The 20,816-nt window shown below is 51.1% G+C and overlaps 1 protein-coding gene across 2 annotated transcripts; it reads right to left on the bottom strand.

The window, feature by feature from the left end:
* Positions 1 to 43: 43 nt before the first annotated feature.
* Positions 44 to 18,257, bottom strand: VBP1 (VHL binding protein 1). Of its 2 annotated transcripts, none has more exons than XM_038747843.1 (6): positions 18,137 to 18,257; positions 4,893 to 5,017; positions 4,293 to 4,359; positions 1,905 to 2,003; positions 1,303 to 1,441; positions 44 to 531 (listed from the first exon to the last, which is right to left on the bottom strand). In XM_038747843.1, exons 2-6 carry the CDS (start codon positions 4,997 to 4,999, stop codon positions 461 to 463), a joined length of 483 nt encoding a protein of 160 aa, XP_038603771.1. In that variant the 5' UTR covers positions 5,000 to 5,017; positions 18,137 to 18,257; the 3' UTR covers positions 44 to 460. The 2 variants fall into 2 exon arrangements, with proteins under 2 accessions (XP_038603771.1, XP_038603772.1); XM_038747844.1 differs by having other exon boundaries at positions 4,893 to 5,013; positions 18,137 to 18,208.
* Positions 18,258 to 20,816: the final 2,559 nt, after the last annotated feature.

Below are 20,816 nucleotides of genomic sequence, written 5' to 3' on the forward strand. Positions count from 1 at the left end.
AAAGGGGAGGGAGAAGGAAAGAACCTACTGATTGTTGATGAACTCAGACACACAAACCACTTTATGTCAAGCACACGACAATGGGATTTTTAAAAACCGTCTTTACATAAGGCAGATCAGCTCATGGGTCTAGCAACGGCAGATGCTGCAACACGGCATCACTCTTGGGTTTGCAGAAAGGGTGTGTGTCCTTCACTCCGGGGAGGCTCCATACGGGTCCGTTATTTCCAGGTCCTCGGTGAGGCCGTGTGGATCTGTTTTCAATAACTCTTAATTTCATGAAACATGCACAAAAACCAAATCTCATCTCTATAAATAAATAAAACGTGGCTGGCCCTTGCCTTCCGATCGAATTCGAGGTGGTGGTTGGGAAGATTCAGAGTTCGTTCGGTCCATTCAGGATACAAAAAAAAAAAAAAAAAAAGGTCTGGAAATCTGAGCCCCATTAAAATTGTCAGCACTACGCTCTGCTTTTGGTGGGATCGTCTTTATTTCTTCTCTTTACATCCCAATTGTACACCCGAGCCATATCTGAGTACAGGGTTAAGGAAAAACCTTTCTCACCAAAAACACAAACGCTTCTAGAGAGAAGAAACGAAAAGGTTTCCCTGACAGCTGCTCAAAAGAACACTGCACTCACCTGTCCAAACCCTGCCAATCAAATCTCCAGGCCATAACTCGGTGATTCTCCTCTCTTCCCCTCCCCTCCATCACTGAGGTTCTAGATTCAAGAAAGATGAGTCTTCCCACGGTTCTAGATCAATGAGGTTCTAGATTCAAGAAAGATGTGTCTTCCCATGGTTCTAGATCAATGAGGTTCTCCCATCATTACGGTTCTAGACTCCCCAAATCATACATGAGAGAGTGCTGGCCTGTCGTAAATAGCACACGAGAGAGATCGGACCTGGCAGAAATGGCAAACATCAGAGGTGGCACAGGCGTAAGAAAGGACACTCATGATGGAGGTGGCACACATCAGAAATTCTCACCCACTTGTGCCTAAAGGTCAAGTGAAAGGAAACAAAGACAGAGGAAGACCACATCCACTCTGAAAAATTTATCCACAAAAGTGAACTGCTGTGGGCAGAATGGGTCTGCCAACTGCATTAATTACATTGTCCTCTTCCCCCAAGCGCTCAGTATGGTGCTCAGCACACAGAAAAACACTAAGTACGATGGATTGAAACACCCTGCTCCGGGGAGTCGTGGGCAATATGTAACCTCGTTGTGGTGACGGTCGCCACATTCACGACGCAATAACCCCCACAGAGGGATAGTCCCTCTTTCTAAAAAAAAGGATACTGACTTCTGTGGTGGTGAACTGATCCCGAAGAAAGTCTAGGTCTTCTTCTAAAGAGTCGAGGTTCCTCGTGGCCGTCGAGAGATTCTTTTCGAGCAGCGCCTGAGCTTCGTCGATGTCGTATTCGAGCATCACGTTCGCCTGATGGGAGAGAACGTTTCGCCGTGAGTTCTTGGTACAGTGCCCGGCACATAACAGGCAGTTAAATACCACAATTACTATTCTTATTTTGGGTCACCTTCCGGGGTACTCCCTGAGCACCCTACTCATCCCTTACAGTCACTCCATCAGTGGTCTTTATCAAGCACTCACTGTGTGCAGAGCACTGTAACCGGGCGGTTGGAGAGGATGAGACTACGGGAGTCAGTATGTGCCACTTCTCCCCAGAAACGGCTTACGGTCTAGAGGCGGAGATGGACGTTCCGGTATGGGACAGAGAGGGGACAAGACGGGGTAAAAAGCTAGGTCCATAAGGGATAAACGGGTGGCGGTGTCCCATGGCCAAGGCGGCACCAGACCAGGCAGGGAGCCGCCGCAGGAGACGACGATGAGGTTGGAGGAAGAGAGGTCAGACGCCCGGAGGGCGAACGTGGAAGTCACTCACCCCCAGCCACAGGCACACTTTATCCGTCGGAGGAACCGAAGCTTTGCAGTAGAGGTTGTCTGCCAGCAGGAACCTGGTCTCCAACGCATCCGCCGATTCCTGAAGGGTAACGGAGGACGAGGAGATTGGGAGTCGGCACAGCGGCTGAGGATACAGACCTCACGAGGAGACTCGAAGTCTCCAGAATCCAACTCAGCCAGCTGGCATCCGTTCCAAAAAATTCCAGGAGCGCCTACCCTCGCCCCCCAATGATGATGGATCTCTTCACGCTCCATCAATCCTGCCTCTCTGGTAACCGCTCTACTGGAGTCAGTCTCTCCTTCTAACACCCCGCCCCTCCTTCCATATCTCTCTCTCTCTCTCTCTCACACACACACACACACACACACACACACACACACGAATTACGACCGCAGATTGAAAGACAAGATAGGGCATGAAATATCCAATGTTCACCAATGCGAACCATGCCAAATCCCCTTTTAGACCAGACTTTTTTTTTTTTTTAAATCGAGGTTTGCCCATTGTCACTTTGAAAATAAGGGCTGCTCTGCTTCTGGTCACTAAGGTGGGGCCTACACATAATCACATTTACTGAGAGCTTACTGTGTGCCAAGCATTTGGCCTAGTGGATAGAGCAAGGGGCTGGGAGTCAGAAGGACCTGGGCTCTAATCCCAGCTCTGCCACTCATCTGCTGCACGTCACTTCATTTCTCTGGGCCTCAGTTACCTCATCTGTAAAATGGGGTGCAAGACTGTGAGCCCCATGTGGGACAGGGACTGTATCCAACTTGATTTGTATGTTTATCATAGTGTCTGGCATACAGTAAGTGCATAATGAATATCACACTTATTACTATTATACCAAGTGCTTGGGAAAGTACAGTATAACAGGGTTAATAGATACAATCTCTGCCCATAACAAGCTTACCATCTAGAGGGGAAGAGAGGCACTGAAATACAGAAGTTGCAGATATGTGCTGAAGGGCTGAATCCAAGGGCAAGGGTAATGCAGAGGACTTGGAGAAGAAGAAATGGCTCAGTCAGGGAAGGCCTCTTGGAGGCTTTGAAGGTGGGGCGATCACCTATCAGTTATGAAGGAATTCCAGGCCAGAGGCCGGACACGGGCGAGGGGTCAGTGGCAAAACACACAAGATCGAGGTCCGGTGAGTAGGTTGGCATCATTTTTAACAGAGGAGCGGAGGGTGCAGGCAGGCTGGGTTGTAGTATGAGAACAGCCAGGTAAGGTAGGAGGGGACAAGGTGCCTGAGAGCATTAAAGCTGATGGTGAGGAGTTTCTGTCTGTTGTGGAGGTGGATGGGCAATCACTAGGGGTTCCTGAGGAGTGGGGAAACATGGACTAGAGCTGAGAGAGGAAGGAGACTGTGAGCCCCATGAGGGACAGATACCTTGCTAATTTCCACCTGTAGATTTTCTCCCGGGGCTTAAGTGCAATTCTCTGCACATAGTAAGTGCTAATAAATACTATTACTACAGAAAGCAGAGACGTCAGCAAAGAGATCGATGCAGTAATCAAGGCGGATTGGATGAATGCTTAATGTGGCAGCAGTTTGGATGGAGAGGAAAGGGCTGATTTTTGTGATGTTGTGAAGGTTGAACTGACAAGATCTGGTGACCATATGAGGACTGTATTAGAGAGATGAGTCAAAGAGAATGCGCCCGACAAAGGGAAGCAGTGTGGCCTGCTGAAAGGTTATGGGCCTCGGAGTCATGGGGCCTGAAGTCTAATCCTGGCTCGGCCACTAGTCTGCTGGGTAGCCTTGGGCAAGTCACTTAGCTTCTCTGTGCTTCAGTTTCCTCATCTGTACAATGGGGATTAAATCCTACTCCCTCCTACCCAGGCTGTGACCCCCAAGCGGGACATGGACTGTGTCCAAACTGATAATCCTTTATCTACCCCAGCACTTAAAAGAGTGCTTGGCATACAGTACACTGAACAGATACCATCATCACTGTAATAATAATCTCAATCAGGTCCCAGACAGCCCTGAAGGCCACCTTGTGAGGTACTCGCCAATCAATTCTGGTTTGTTGGGGGGGGGGGGGGGAGATGCCTCATCCAAGAAACTAAGGACACTGATTCTTCTAACCCCGCACATCGCTGACCGTCGGTAGGCTCTACGAATGACATGTAAGAACAACTACAGATGAAGTTGGGACGTTCTGTAGAAGATGCGTCCGTGGGTCCTCTGCACATAGTAAGCGCTCAATAAATACGATTGATTGATTGATTTGACAGAAAAGGCCTTGTGCTGGGTCCCCACCCAGGGCGAGCTTTAGGGCCAAACCAATCCTCTGTACTCTGGCGAGTCCACGGATCGGCCGCAGACTGATTCAGAGTGGCCAAGAAACCCCAGTTGCGCTTACCTTTTTCTTCTGCATATATTTTAAAATTTCTAACGTCTGTTTGATTTCGGGGATCTGGCTCTTTAGCCTGCAGAGGAAAAAAATGACAGATGAGCATCATGCCAACTAAGGCCCACGCTTGCCCCCGCCCATTCACCCCCGTGACCAAACTCTTGCCCTTCGGGCACAGAGGAGCAGGGGTGGACAAACTGACCCAGGAGGGCACTTCCCCTGGCCCACCCACCAAGTTGGGGACATCAACAGGATTTCCGTCATGCGACGAAGCACACGGTCAACTCTGAGGCTCGCTATCGCGCGGGATGTTCGAAACGAGGACCCTTGGAAAAACCGTCGCCTCTGAGGGAGCGCCTGATGTTCTACCCCGGGTCACGTTCCAAAATGGGATGGAGAGGAGGGGGACCGTGGGCTCGGGGTTCCCTGGCCGGCCTCCTGCCTCGCTCCGCCCCGTCGGAGCCCCGATCGGAAGAACGGACCGGAGGAATGTTGCCGGCCTCTCCCCTCCTCCGTTCCACCCTCTGGGGCTCGCTCAATTCAGCGGCCGTTGAGACGGCTTCCCTTTCCGGCACCAACCCCTGTTCCCGGAGCGATCCCGTGGCTTACCTTCTTTTCTTCTGAGCGAGGTTTAGTTCCATAAACTTATACTTCTGATACTGCTCATCCAACTTCTTGAGGACCACGTCGGCCGTCTCGTTCCCAGGCTTCTTCATAAAGGCATCCACGTCTTCCTTTAACCCAAAAACACAGGCCGTGAGGCGCGGGTTCCCCGACCGCGGGGAGGCCGAGATGATGGGGCCGGCTTCCTCCGTGCTCCGCGGCGGTAGGGGACAGGGAGACAGAAAACGGGCCAACGAGATGCTTGGGCCACCCCAAAACCTCACCTCACATCTGGCTAATCTCGGCCCGGAGTCAGGGACGGGGAGCTTTGCTCCCTGCTAGAGGTGAGCTTCCAGAAGCAGGGGAGTCGGAGGGCTGATGGGCAGGGCATCGGGCCAGGCCACCCAGAAGATGCCCGGCTCCCCAAAGGTACCGACCGGGAGCCCCGGGTTCAGGATCCCAACCTACCTGCCCCCGAGCCAGAGGGGGAAGCCCCACAGGGTGTGTAAATATGGCCCACTGCTGTGCCCAGCAGCCACGGGCTACTCACGTGGGGCTGGTGGGAGTCAGTCAATCGTATTTAAGGAGCGCGTACTGTGTGTAGAGCACTGTACTACGCACTTGGGAGAGTACCAATACAACAGACACGGTCCCTGTCCACAAGGACCTTACAGTCTAGAGGGGGAACCAGACATGAATAGAAGTAAATAAAATTACAAATATATACGTAAGTAGATGGGGAATTAATAAAGAGAGAAAGTCAACGTGAGGCAGTAGGGAGTGGGAGAAGAGGAAAGGAGGGCTTAGTCAGGGAAGGCCTCTTGGAGGAGAGGTGCCTTCAGTAAGGCTTTAAAGGTGGGGAGAAGGTGGGTATGAAAAGGGAGGGTGTCCCAAGCCAGAGGCAGGAATAGGGCGAGAAGCCGGCGACGAGATAGCTACCACCTCCCCTGGACGATGTCCAATGACCCAGGTCCCCAGCTCGGGAAGATCTCGGGAGGGAGTCCCATCCCTTGGCCAAGGGGCATCGTGCCCACCACACTGCCCCGGGGAGCCCGTGGGCCCCGGGCAGCACGGCCCAGAGCCACCAGGGGACGGCGGCGGGGCTGGAAGTCCAAGGACCTGGGTTTTAATCCTGCCTCCACCACCTGTCTTCTAGGTGACCTTGTCGCTTAACTTCTCTGGATCTCAGTCTCCTCATCTGTAAAATGGGGATTAAATCCTACTCCCTCCTACTGTGAGCTCCAAGTGGGACAAGGGCTGTGTCCAACCTGATGATCTTGTATCTACCCCTTCGCTTAGTACAGGGCTAGGCAAACAGTACGTGCTCAGCAAGTACCATAATGATTTCAAAGCCAAGCGTCACCCCAATTTACAGAGGCTCACCTGCGCCTCAAAAGAGAAAGCACTGACCCTCTTTACAAATTGGAAGCTCGCATTTTTCTAAATGCTTTCAAGTGAGCGCCTCGGGAAGGGTCTCTCATCTCTTTCCAATTTGAATTTTTGGAAACTCAGAACACGGACACAGGCAAGAACCAAACACCCGCGACCTCTCGGTCTTCTTGCGGCTTGTCACGGTTTTCATGCTTAAGAGCGGGGATAGAGATGGCTTCTGCATGGGGTACCCTATTTTCCTTCTCCCTAATTCAGTGAAAGGGACCTGTAGAAGAAAACTTCCCGGACTCCGCGCTGTGTTCAAAAAAGGCTACGTCCGAGACAAGTTTATTACGGCTCCCTACCAGTGCTAGAGGGAGCGCTAGTAGTAATAAACTTGTAATAAAGCCAGCCAATCTCATTCTCTGGGAACACAGAAACCACTTCTGAAAAGACGTCGACAAGTTGCTGGGTGGCCTAATGGAAAGAGCCCCGAGTTCTAGTCTCGGCTCTGTCACCCGCCTGCCTCCTGACCTTGGGTGAGTCATTTACCCTCTCCTGGCTGTCCCCTCATCTGGAAAATGGGGGCACTTTCTCACCCTTTCTTTTACAATGACAATTATCGTGACCAGGTGGGGAAAGGAGAAGAAACACTAAGCGCTTATGACGTGACAGACACTATACTAAGCACTGGGGCTGATACAAGATAATCATGTCAGATAGGCCCTGTCCCACATGGGGCTCGCAGTCTACATCAGAGGGAGAGAATTAAATCCCATAGTGGTATGACTTGCCCAAGGTAGTAACAATGACAATAACGATGGTATTTGTTTTGTTCTCACTATGCACCGAGCACCTTTCTAAGGTAACTGGGCAAGGCAATTGCCAGAGCCGGGATTAGAACCCAGATGCTCTGATTCCCAGGCCTGCTCTCTTTCCATTAAGCTCCGCTGCTTCTCCAATTACTTCCTACACGGCTCTAGCTTTGTGAATGCCTGCGGGGAATCGACACCGTGAATGAGGGGATTATCTTGCATCTAGCCGGCCCTCGGCCCATGGTAAGCTCTTAAAAAATGGCAAAGGGGTAACAATCCTTTTTTTTTCCCTCCTTAGAAGGTCAGAGTTCCCTTTGCTCTTTTCCTACCCTCTCTGCCCAACCCCTGAGAGTGTGCATCCGGGATGAAGCTCCTTGGCCCACAAAAACATTCCTTCCTCCTCATTTCCAATAACACCTGAGGCCACAGGAACACGTCGGGTGGAGTAGGGGAGAAGCTTCCTAGAGATGCCTTCCTCCCGTCCTCCCAACCCTCCAGGGTCCTTCCTCCCATCCCTGTTCCTCTGGGGTTGGGCAGAGGGCAATGCCAACGAAGCCCGACCCAGCTGAAGCGCCTCATCCACTGCTGGCCGCCGGAAAATCCCTTATGCTTCTCCTGAGTGCTCACGGTGGATATTCACCTGAGAAGGGAATTTTTATGGTGACGGATGTAGTCCAGCTGGGATGCGCTGGATGTTAAAGTGTGAGACAGAGCGGGATGAAAACCTCTGTGCTTCAATAACAAAGACTGTTGTCCTCTAGCATCGGACAAACTGGCCCTGGCCTCCCCGTACGAGCCCCATGTGGGACAGGGACTGTGGACTGTGTCCAACCCTATTTGCTTGTACCCACCCCAGCGCTTAGTGAAGTGCCTGGCACATAGTAAGCACTTAACAAGTACTATTATTATTATTATTATTATTGTTTTCCACCCCACCGGGGCGTCATTCTCAGGGAGGGTCTATGAGGCAGTTCGGACACCCCACTTCTGCCCATACTGTACGGCCGTGTCTGATCCCAATTCAGTTCCACTCAATCGTATTTATTGAGTACTTACTGTTTGCAGAGCACGGTACTAAGTGCTTGGGAGAGCACAGTACGACAATAAACATACACATTCTCGGCCCACAACTAGCTTGCAGTCTCGAGGGGGGAAACAGACGTCGATACAAATCAATAATTTTAAGGTACGGCTCCTCTATTGGTCCGTCTTACAGTAACCCGCTAGTGGGGAGGGTCAGGGCGGGGGGCAGTGGGTATTTTAAGGGAGGGATGTGCACCCAAGGGACCATCCAAAGATGTTTGACAAGGGGGTGGCAGAGTTCCCATTCCTGACACAGCCACTCAAATGCACGACCCACCCCACAATTTCAGAAGGTGCGTGAGTTTCCTTCAAGACCAACATCTTGGAGGTCCCTCTGACTTCTTGCAAATAAGTTAGACAGGGAATCTGTTTGGTTCATCTTGGGCACCAATCTGTCATCCCCCATTCCAATGCCAAACTCTCCAAGGTGAGGGGATCTCATTTTTACCTGGCAGGCAGATCGGCACCGACCTGGCTACTTCCCCACAGAGAGCTGCCAGAAAGACATCAGGTATTTTAAGATCCCCATATTTTGAAATTCGGGGGGCAGTAAAAAGCACCCAGTAAAATTTTCAAGGTGGTGAAGTCTCTAAATCTGATTTTGAATGGCTCACTTTCCTCACACATCTCTAGTAGTTGCTGTAGCTGGTCGGATGGGGTCCCCTCGGAGGTAACTTTCTAAAGGAGTCAGAAGCGAGAAGCAGCTTGGGCTAGGGAGTCAGAAGGACCTGGGTTCTAATCCCGCTCCACCACCTGACTGCTGTTTGACGTCCGGCAAGTCTCCGTGCCTCAGTTCCCTCATCTGCAAAATGGGGATTCGAGTCCTGTTCTCCCCCCAAATTGCTCTTCCCCCCCACCAAGTCTGTGAGCTCTTGGTGGGTGGGGAATGTGTCTGTTATATTGTTACACTGTATCTCCCAAGCGCTTAGTACAGTGCTCTGCACACAGTAAGCGCTTAATAAATAAAACTGACTGACTGACTTAGGCTGTGAGCCCGATGTGGGACCTGATGATCTTGTATCTACCCTGGCACTTAGCGCTTAACAACGGATGTTTGAAAAAACGAGAGAGATCTGTAGAGACTCCGCCGGCCCATCCCTGACCGGCAGGGTCGGAGGGTCCCTCTGGTCCGTCCCTGAGGTGTCCGAGCCTGATCCTTGGCCAATGAAAGGAAACATGGGCTACCTTCGAGGAAGCACCCTTAGGCAACCCCATCAAAAACAGCGGCGGCAACAGCCTGGGAGATAACGGCCGGACTTGGGCCGTAGCCCTCCGGGTGACTTCTAGCCGGCTGGCCACGTGGCCCACCACATGCCTCGGTGCTGGACACGGATACGCGGCAACTGTGCTTAGGCTGCCTCAATGCTCTGTGGACCCGCAGGCACAAACTCCACCTGGCAGGGCTTAGAGAAGCAGTGTGGCTCAGTGGAAAGAGCCCGGCTTTTGGAGTCAGAGGTCATCGGTTCAAATCCCGGCTCCGCCAATTGTCAGCTGTGTGACTTTGGGCAAGTCACTTCACTTCTCTGGGCCTCAGTTCCCTCATCTGTAAAATGGCGATTAAGACTGTGAGCCCCATATGGGACAACCTGATCACCGTGTACCCCCCAGCGCTTAGAACAGTGCTTTGCACATAGTAAGTGCTTAACAAATACCATTATTATTATTATTAAGGGAGGAAACCTATCAAAGGGAAGGATTCTTAAAAACTACCCCTCGACGTATCAACAGTTCCTACTCATTCTCATTAATCGTAATCAGGGGGTTTTCCTGATTTTCCTGAGAAAATCCGGGCCTGGCGATCAGGTGACCCGGGTGCCCAACCCCAGCTCTGCCGCTTGCCCGCTGTGTGACCTCGGGCAAGTCGCCGGGCTAGACACAGGCTGATCAGGTTGGACACGGTCCGTCTCACGCGGGGCTCAGTCGTAGTCCCCATTTTACAGATGAGGGAACGGAGGCACAGAGAAGCGAAGTGACTGGTCACCTGGGAGGCACGTGGAGGACCGAGGATTAGAACTCAGGTCCTCCGACTCCCACCACCCAGACCCAGTCACGGGGCGAGCAACTGGGTGGTACGAGCAGGGTGAGCGACGCAGACCCCCGACGTTTCCCACCTGCCCCCGGCACCGCTGAACGAGACCGTAATTTATTTATTCTACCATCTCTCTCTCCCCACTACACTGTGAGCTAACAAGTCTAGTGGACTGTCATCTCCTGAAAGTTCAGGACAGTGCTCTGGGCCCAGGAGGCGCTCAATAAATACCATTTGTAACCTCCTTGAGGGCAGGGATCACATCTACAAGATCTACTGTACTCTTCCACGGTCTCGGTCCAGTACTCTGGAGAAGCAGCACGGCCTAGTGGCTAGAGCACGGGCCCAGGAGTCAGAAGGGCCTGGGTTCTAATCCCGGCTTTGCCATTTATCTGCTGGGTGACCTTGGGTCACTTCACTTCTGTGGGCCTCAGTTACCTCATCTGGAAAATGGGGATTAAGAGGGTGAGCCCCAAGTGGGGCAGGGACTGTGTCCAATCCAATTTGCTTATATCCACCCCAGCGCTTACTACAGTGCCTGGCACGTTAATATCACAACTACTATTACACGTAGTAAACACTAGGTAAATACCGCTGATTTTAGTGGTCACTTGATAGTCCCGTTTTGATACATTAAATGAGAAGTCAGAAACACGTTCAGTACAGCACAGGCCTGGGAGTCGGAAGGACCTGGGTTCTAATCCTGGCTTTGCCATTTATCTGCTGGGTGACCTTGGGTCACTTCAATTCTGTGGGCCTCAGTTACCTCATCTGGAAAATGGGGAGTAAGAGTGTGAGCCCCAAGTGGGGCAGGGACTGTGTTCAATCCAATTTGCTTATATCCACCCCAGCGCTTACTACAGTGCCTGGTGCATTAATATCACAACTACTATTACACACAGTAAACACTAGGTAAATACCGTTGATTTTAGTGGTCACTTGATAGTTCCGTTTTGATACAATTAAATGAAAAGTCAGAAACACGTTCAGTAGAGCACAAGCCTGGGAGTCAGAAGGACCTGGGTTCTAATCCCAGCTCGGCCCCTTATCTGCTGTGTGACCCTGGGCAAGTCGCTTCACCTCTCTAGGCCTCAGTGACCTCATCTGTAAAATGGGGATAAAGACTGTGACTAACCTGATGATCTCGTCTCTACCCCAGCGCTTAGCACAGTGTCTGACACATAGTAAGCACTTAAATACCACCCAAAAGAAGGTACCTTCAAATGTCCCAAGAATTCTCCATAAGACTAATTGGACAGGAGACACTCCCGTCTCCCCCGTTCCTCTGCAACCAGCTTAACCTTTCTCTCGGCTCCCTCCGGGCAGTTCAGAGCAACAGTCCCCAGCCAAAGGACCCCATTTCTCGAACCCATAACTTCCGCGCATAGAAAACTGAGCTCATTTCACACGGCCCAGTCAGGCGGGGGGACGTTAATCTGCTCTATTTATTTATTTATTTTACCTGTACATATCTATTCTATTTTATTTTGTTAGTATGTTTGGTTTTGTTCTCTGTCTCCCCCTTTTAGACTGTGAGCCCACTGTTGGGTAGGGACTGTCTCTATATGTTGCCAACTTGTACTTCCCAAGCGCTTAGTACAGTGCTCTGCACACAGTAAGTGCTCAATAAATACGATTGATTGGTTGATTGAAAAAGGAAATCTGTTTTGGCCACCCCTCCTTCCCAAGCCATTGACCCAGGGGACTCGACAGGAGCTGACCGCCTTTCCGAGCACGTGTGCCCCTCGGCCGCTAAACCCTCCGCCTGACCCCCGGACAAAGTCCTACCTGACGCTGGGCCCTGAGGGTTCTCATATTGTACTCTCCCAAGCGCTCAGTACACTGCTCTGCACACAGTGAGCGCTCAATAAAAACGACTGAATGACAAAGTGGGCCAACACTGCAAGCCACAATGACTGTAAGCTCGTTGTGGGCAGGGAATGTATCTGTTGGACTGGACTCTCTCAAGCGCTAAGTACGGTGCTCTGCACACCGTAAGCACTCAATACCACGGATTGATTGACTGATTCAGAGGACCTGGGTTCTAATCCCAGCTCTGCCACTTGCCTGCCGTGTGACCTTGGGCAAGTCTCTCTTCACAAGTCACTTCTCTGTGCCTCAGTGACCTCATCAGTAAAATGGGGATTGAGACTGTGAGTCCCATGTGGGACAGGGACTGTGTCTAACCTGATTATTCAGTATCGACTCCATTGCGTAGAACAGTGCCTGGCACAGAGTAACCGCATAACAAATACCATAAGAAACAAACAAAAAAGGACTGCAAGCCCTTTGTGGGACAGAGACTGTGCCCAACCCCTTTATCTTGCATTTACGTCAGTTCTTAGTACAGTGCCTGGCACATAGTAAGCGCTTAACAAATACCATTTAAGAAAAAATAAAAACAGGGAAAGTTAAATGAGAATAAGGACATAGCCCGAAGCGTTGTGGGACTAGGGTGAGTATCAGAGTGCTTAGAGGATTCATGGCCAGGGACGGATAGGGGAAATGAGGATGCAATCAGGGAAAACCTCTTGGAGGAGAGGAGACTTTTCAGAGGGCTTTGAAGGTGGGGGTCAGTTGACTAAACTGTTCAATGCACCTCAAGGGGAAAGGAAAACTGAGGCCTCACGGGCTCCTCTTCTCTTCCTCCAACCTTCTCAGACCCACATTCCCATCTGGACTTTTAGACTGTGAGCCCACTGTTGGGTAGGGACTGTCTCTATGTGTTGCAAACTTGTACTTCCCAAGCGCTTAGTACAGTGCTCTGCACACAGTAAGCACTCAATAAATACGATTGATGATGATGACTAAAAACAGGAAGACATCGCCGTGGCCACTCCCCGAATTTCCCATCACTGTAGACAGCACCGCCATCCTTCCCGTCTTACAAGCCCATCATCACGGTGTTATTCTTGACGTCTCTCTCACATTCAACCCACTGATTCAATCCATCACCAAATCCTGTCGGTCCCACCTTCACAACACTGCTAAAATCCGCCCTTTGCTCTCCATCAAAAATGCTACCGCCTAAATACAACCACTCATCCTATCCCGGCTAGATTACTGCATCAGCCTCCTTGCTGACCTCCCAAACTGCCATCCCTCCCGACTCCAGCTCACGCTTCACACCACTGCCCGGATCATCTTTCTACAAAAGTGTTCGGGACATGTCACCCCCGTCCTCAAAACTCTCCAGTGGTTGCCCATCCACCTCCACAAACAAAAACTCCTCATCACTGGCTCTAAAGCTGTCCATCACCTCGCCCCCTCCTACCTCACCGCACTTCTCTCCTCCTAGAGCCCAGTCCGCACCCTCCCCTCCTCTGGTGCCGCTCCCCTCCGCCCTGGCCCTCGATCCCTGGCCCACATCATCTTACCTCTGGCCTGGAATACCCTCCCTCCTCACATCTGCCAGACAATGACTCTCCCCGCACTTCAAAGCCTTGTTAGAGACACATCTCTTCCAAGAGGCCTTCCAGAGGAAGCCCCACTTTTTCTCACCTCCCACTCCCTTCTGCTTCACCCCGACTTGCTCCCTTTGCTTTCCCCCTACCACCCCAGCCCCACACCACTTGGGTATATTACTGTAATTTCATTTACTTATATTAATGTCTGTCTCCCACCCCCTCCAGGCTGTGAGCTCCTTGTAGGTAGGGATTGTCACTGTTCACTGTTGTACTGTTCTTTCCCAAGTGCTCGGTACGGTGCTCTGCACACAATAAGTGCTTAATAAATACAACTGAATGAACAAATCCTCACCCTGGTCTGGAGACTGGGGTGTCTCAAGGGCAATTAAATGTGTCCAGCCTCCCACTTGACTGACCAAACATTCTCTAGTATTTGTGGGACGCTTAGTGTGCACGGACCACTGTACTGAGCGCTCGGGGAAAGGAAAATACGACAGCTGGTTGACAGGATCCCTGCCCACTGGGAATTTGCGGTCTAATGTGTAAAATAGCCACCACCAGCCACTTGTACATATACTCAAGTGTACATTCAATTATTTTTTCTGATTCCCACCGGAGGTATTTTTATACCTGATAGAGGATAAGCTCCGGGACATTCACCCCACCCTCGGCCCCACAGCAATCAATCAATCAATCATATTTATTGAGCGCTTACTATGTGCAGAGCACTGTACTAAGTGCTTGGGAAGTACAAATTGGCAACATATAGAGACAGTCCCTACCCAACAGTGGGCTCACAGTCTAATCACAGTCTAATCACAGCACTTATATCCACGTCTATAATTTGTAACTACAACCCCTCTGGACCGTAAGCTCTTGGTGAGCAGGGAACATATCTACCAACTGTTGCTCAGCACTCTCCCAAGTGCACAATACAATACTCTGCATGCAGTAAGCACTCAAGCGCTTAGTACAGTGCTCTGCACAGAGTAAGCGCTCAATAAATACGACTGAATGGATACCACTGATTGATTACATCTCTATCCGTAGCTTATTTTTACCATGTCTCCTTCTGTTGACCGTAATCCCCTCAGGGACAGTAACCAGGCCCACCAACCATGTTGAAATGTATGCTCCCAAGCCCTCAGTACTAGGCTCTGCGCACAGCAGGGGCTCAATAATAACAATTGTAGCACTGGTTAAGCGCTAAGCACTGTTGTAAGCGCTGGGGTAGATGCAAGTAAATCAGGTTGGACACTGTCCCTGTACCACATGGGGCTCACGGTCTTCACCCCCACTTTACAGATGAGGTCACTGAAGCACAGAGAAGGGAAGTGACTTGCCCAAGGTCACAGAGCATATAAACGGCGGAGTCGGAATTAGAACCCAAGACCTCTGACTCCCGAGCCGGGGATCTTGCCACTGAGCTACGCTGCTTCTCCATGGATGCTGCTTCTTGTACCAACCCCAGTGCTTACAGCAGGCGCTCAATAATAACAATTATGGTACCTGTTAAGCACTAAACACTGAGCACTGTTGTAAGTGCTGGAGTACATCATCATCAATCGTATTTATTGAGCGCTTACTGTGTGCAGAGCACTGTACTAAGCGCTCGGGAGAGTACAAATTGGCAACATATAGAGACAGTCCCTGCCCAACAGTGGGCACATGAAAGTTAATCAGGTTGGACACAGTCCCTGGCCCACGTGCGGCTCAGTCTTCACCCCCATTTGACAGATGAGGTCACTGAGGCCCAAAGGAGTGAAGTGACTTGCCCAAGGCCACACAGCAGACAAGTGGCAAAGGCGGGATTAGAACCCATGACCTCTGACTCCCAAGCTCGGGCTCTTGCCACTGAGCCACGCTGCTTCTCCATGGATGCTGCTTCTTGTACCCCCGGCCCCCAGCGCTTAGTACAGTGCCTGGCACATAGTAAGCTCTTAAGAAATACCACCACTTACCATAGTAAGCGCTTAACAAATGTCACCATTATCAGTATTACTATTCTCTGGGCCTCAGTGACCTCATCTGTCAAATGGGGGTGAAGACTGTGACATAATAGACATGATGATGTCTATTAGAGAAGCAGCATGGCTCAGTGGAAAGAGCCCAGGCTTGGGAGTCAGAGGTCATGGGTTCTAATCCCGGCTCCGCCACTTGTCAGGTGTGCGACTTTGGGCAAGTCACTTCACTTCTCTGGACCTCAGTCACCTCATCTGTAATATGGGGATTAAGACTGTGAGCCCCACTTGGGACAACCTGATTACCTTGTATCCCCCACACAGTGCTTAGAACAGTGCTTGGCACATAGTAAATGCTTAACAAATGCCATTATTATTATTATTAGCCCACCATGATGATGACTATTAGAGAAGCAGTGTGGCTCAGTGGAAAGAGCACGGGCTTGGGAGTCAGAGGTCGTGGGTTGTAATCCCAGCTCTGCCACTTGTCAGATGTGTGACCTTGGGGAAGTCACTTCTCTATGCCTCGGTGACCTCATCTGTCAAGGGGGGATGAAGACTGTGAGCCCCATGTAGGACAACCTGATGACCCTGTAACCTCTCCAGCGCTTAGAACAGTGCTTTGCACCTAGTAAGCACTTAAAAAATGCCATTATTATTATTATTATTATTATTATTATTATTATTACCCTTCCCTGGGCCTCAGTTCCCTCATCTGGAAAACGGGGATGACGGTTGTGAGCCCCACGTGGGACAACCTGATCACCTTCTATCTCCCCGAGTGCTTAGAGCAGTGCTTGGCACATAGTAAGCCCTTAACAAATGCCATCATTATTAGGATTATTATTCTCTGGGCCTCAGTGACCTCATCCTGTAAAATGGGGATGAAGACTGTGAGTCCCACGTGGGACAACCTGATCACCTTGTAACCTCCCCAGTGCTCAGAACAGTGCTTGGCACCTAGTAAGCACTTATCAAATGCCATCACTATTCTTCTTCTTCTCTGGACCTCAGTGACCTCATCTATAAAATGGAGAGGAAGCCTAAGCCTCACGGGGGACAGCCACATAACCTTGTTTTCCCCCCCCCCCCCCCCCAAATTTAGGACAGTGCTTGTCACATAGTAAGCGCTTAACAAAGGCCATCATTGTTAGTATTATTATTCCCTGGGCCTCAGTGACCTCATCTGTAAAATGGAAATAAAGACTGTGAGCCCCCCATGGGCCCAACCTAATCACCCTGTATCCCCCCCCAGCGCTCAGAACAGTGCTTGTCACATAGTAAGCCCTTAACAAATGCCACCGTTATCAGTATTACTATTCTCTGTGCCTCAGTGACCTCAACTGTAAAATGGAGATGAAGACTGTGAGCCCCCCGTGGGCCCAACCTAATCACCTTGTAACCCCCCCAGCGCTCAGAACAGTGCTTGGCACATAGTAAGCGCTTAACAAATGCCACCGTTATCAGTATTACTATTCTCTGGGCCTCAGTGACCTCATCTATAAAATGGAGATGAAGACTGTGAACGCCCCGTGGGCCCAACCTAATCACCTTGCATCCCCCCCAACCCCCGCAGCGCTTGGAACAGTGCTTGGCACGTACAGTAAGCGCTTAACAAATGCCACCATTGTCAGTATTACTATTCTCTAGGCTTCAGCGACCTCATCTGTAAAATGGAGATGAAGACTGTGGGCCCCCCGTGGGCCCAACCTAATCACCTTGTATCCCCCCACAGCGCTCAGAACAGTGCTTGTCACATAGTAAGCGCTTAACAAATGCCACCATTATCAGTATTGCTATTCTCTGGGCCTCAGCGACCTCATCTGTAAAATGGGGATGAAGACTGTGAGCCCCCCGTGGGCCCAACCTAATCACCTTGTATCCCCCCCAGCGCTCAGAACAACGCTTGTCACATAGTAAGCGCTTAACAAATACCACCATTATCAGTATTACTATTCTCTGGGCCTCAGTGACCTCATCTGTATAATGGAGATGAAGACTGTGGGCCCCCCGTGGGCCCAACCTAATCACCTTGTATCCCCCCAGCGCTTAGCACAGGGCTTGGCACGTACAGTAAGCGCTTAATAAATGCCACCACTATTAGTATTATTATTCTCTGGGCCTCAGTGACCTCATCTGTAAAATGGAGATGAAGACTGTGGGCCCCCCGTGGGCCCAACCTAATCACCTTGTATCCCCCCACAGCGCTCAGAACAGTGCTTGGCACATAGTAAGCGCTTAACAAATACCACCATCATCGGTATTACTATTCTCTGGGCCTCAGTGACCTCATCTGTGAAATGGGGATGAAGACTGTGCCCCCGTGGGCCTAACTTAATCACCCTGCATCCCCCCCTCAGCGCTTAGAACAGTGCTTGGCACATAGTAAGCGCTTAACAGATGCCGCCACCACCATTATTACTATTATTATTAGTAGTAGTAGCAGTATTATTATCATTTGTAGTAGTAATGCCGGTGCCGACGACAGTGCGGTGGGGGCCCGAGGAGGCCCCGTTTCCCGCTGTTTCCCGTCCCGGCGGTCGGTCGGTCGGTCGGTCGGTGACTGACTGACTGACTGACTCACCACAAAGATGGCCTCGGGGATGCCCAGGTGACCCCTCCGCCCGTTCCCGGCCCCCGCGCCCTGGGCGGGCACCGCACCGACGCCGCCGCCACAGCCACCGCCTCCTCCGTCGTCCCCGCTGGTCGCCATCTTGGGGGGCGCCCAACGTGCTCCTCTCCGCGCCCCGACGGACCGCGCAAGCGCCCCGCCGCCCCGCCCATTGGCTGGTGGCCGCCCCGCACCCCGCGCATGCGCCCCAGCGCCACGCCCATTGGCCCGCCCCACGCCCCGTCCCGCCCGGCTCGCGCCCCGCCCTGCGCACGCGCCCCACCCCTCCCGGCTCGCGCCCCGCCGATTGCACCGCGCACGCGCCCCGCCGCCCCGCCCATTGGCCCGGCCCACGTGCCGTCCCTCCCGGCTCGCGCCCCGCCCATTACCCCGCCCCTTGGCTCGCGCCAGCCCCGCGCACGCGCCCCGCCGCCCCGCCCATTGGCCCGGCCCACGAGCCGTCCCTCCCGGCTCGAGCCCCGCCCACTACCCCGCCCCTTTGCTCTCGCCCGCCCCGCGCATGCGCCCCACCGCCCCGCCCATTGGCCCGGCCCACGCCCCGTCCCTCCCAGCTCGCGCCCCGCCCTGCGCACAGACCTCACCCCGCCCTGCTCGCGCCCCGCCCATTGCACTGCGCATGCGCCCCGCCGCCCCACCCATTCGCCCGGCCCACGTGCCGTCCTACCCGGCTAGCGCCCCGCCCATTACCCCGCCCCTTTGCTCCCTGCGCACGCGCCCCACCTCCCCGCCCATTGGCCCGCCCCGCGCCCCGCCCCCCCCGGCCTTCCTATTGGCTGCTCGACGCCTGACTGACAGCGGGGGGGGCGGAGGAGGGAGGGGGGAAAGGGCAGAGAGGTAATAATAATTCATTCAATCGTACTTATTGAGCGTTTACTACGTGCAGAGCGCTGTACTAAGCGCTTGGGAGGTACAAGAACATAGAGAGACGGTCCCTACCCAACAATGGGCTCACAGTCTAGAAATAATATAATAGTAATAATAATAATGGCATTTATTAAGCGCTTACTCTGCCCATAATAAATACCATTCATCCATTCATTCAATCGTATTTACTGAGCGCTTACTGTATGCAGAGCACTGGACTAAGCGCTTGGGAAGTACAAGTCGGCAACATAAAGAGACGGCCCCTACCCAACAACGGGCTCACAGTCTATTAATAATAAAATAATAATAATAATAATGGCATTTATTAAGCGCTTACTCTGCCCATAATACCATTCATTCAATCGTATTTATTGAGCGCTTACTATGTGCAGAGCACTGGACTAAGCGCTTGGGAAGTACAAGTCGGCAACATAAAGAGACGGCCCCTACCCAACAACGGGCTCACAGTCTATTAATAATAAAATAATAATAATAATAATGGCATTTATTAAGCGCTTACTCTGCCCATAATACCATTCATTCAATCGTATTTATTGAGCGCTTACTATGTGCAGAGCACTGGACTAAGCGCTTGGGAAGTACAAGTCGGCAACATAAAGAGACGGCCCCTACCCAACAACGGGCTCACAGTCTATTAATAACATAATAATAATAATAATGGCATTTATTAAGCGCTTACTCTGCCCATAATAAATACCATTCATCCAATCGTATTTATTGAGCGCTTACTGTATGCAGAGCACTGTACTAAGCGCTTGGGAAGTACAAGTCGGCAACGTAAAGAGACGGTCCCTACCCAACAACGGGCTCACAGTCTAGAAATAATATAATAGTAATAATAATAATAATAATGGCATTTATTAGGCGCTTACTCTGCCCATAATAAATACCATTCATCCATTCATTCAATCAATCGTATTTATTGAGCGCTTCTTACTGTATGCAGAGCACTGGACTAAGCGCTTGGGAAGTACAAGTCGGCAACCTACAGAGACGGCCCCTACCCAACAACGGGCTCGCAGTCTAGTAATAATATAATAATAATAATAATAATAATAGCATTTATTAAGCGCTTACTCTGCCCATAATAAATACCATTCATTCAATCGTATTTATTGAGCGCTTACTGTATGCAGAGCACTGTACTAAGCGCTTGGGAAGTACAAGTCGGCAACCTAGAGAGACGGTCCCTACCTAACAACGGGCTCACAGTCTAATAATAATATAATAATAATAATGATAGCATTTATTAAGCGCTTACTCTGCCCATAATACCATTCATCCATTCATTCAGTCGTATTTATTGAGCGCTTACTATGTGCAGAGCACTGTACTAAGCGCTTGGGAAGTACCAGTCGGCAACAGAGACAGACGGCCCCTACCCAGCAACGGGCTCACAGTCTATTAATAATATAATAATAATAATAATAATGGCATTTATTAAGCGCTTATTCTGCCCATAATACCATTCACTCAATCGTATTTATTGAGCGCTTACCATGTGCAGAGCACTGGACTAAGCGCTTGGGAAGTACAAGTCGGCAACCTAGGGAGACGGTCCCTACCCAACAATGGGCTCACAGTCTATTAATAATATAATAATAATAATGGCATTTATTAAGCGCTTACTCTGCCCAAAATAAATACCATTCATCCATTCATTCAATCGTATTTATTGAGCGCTTACTATGTGCAGAGCACTGGACTAAGCACTTGGGAAGTACAAGTCGGCAACAGAGAGAGACGG

This window comes from Tachyglossus aculeatus, chromosome 6 (assembly GCF_015852505.1).
Source record: "Tachyglossus aculeatus isolate mTacAcu1 chromosome 6, mTacAcu1.pri, whole genome shotgun sequence".
In the NCBI taxonomy this organism is placed as follows: Eukaryota; Metazoa; Chordata; class Mammalia; order Monotremata; family Tachyglossidae; genus Tachyglossus; species Tachyglossus aculeatus.

What these genes read in the sequence shown, in the direction of transcription:
- VBP1 (XM_038747843.1), bottom strand. Translation starts at nt 4,999, where the DNA reads ATGAAGAAGCCTGGGAACGAGACGGCCGACGTGGTCCTCAAGAAGTTG. An exon ending in CTCGCTCAGAAGAAAAGAAG is followed by an intron (nt 4,360 to 4,892) that starts GTAAGCCACGGG and finishes TTTCCTCTGCAG; the next exon opens with GCTAAAGAGCCAGATCCCCG. An exon ending in GTTCACCACCACAGAAGTCA is followed by an intron (nt 532 to 1,302) that starts GTATCCTTTTTT and finishes CCCTGTACTCAG; the next exon opens with ATATGGCTCGGGTGTACAAT.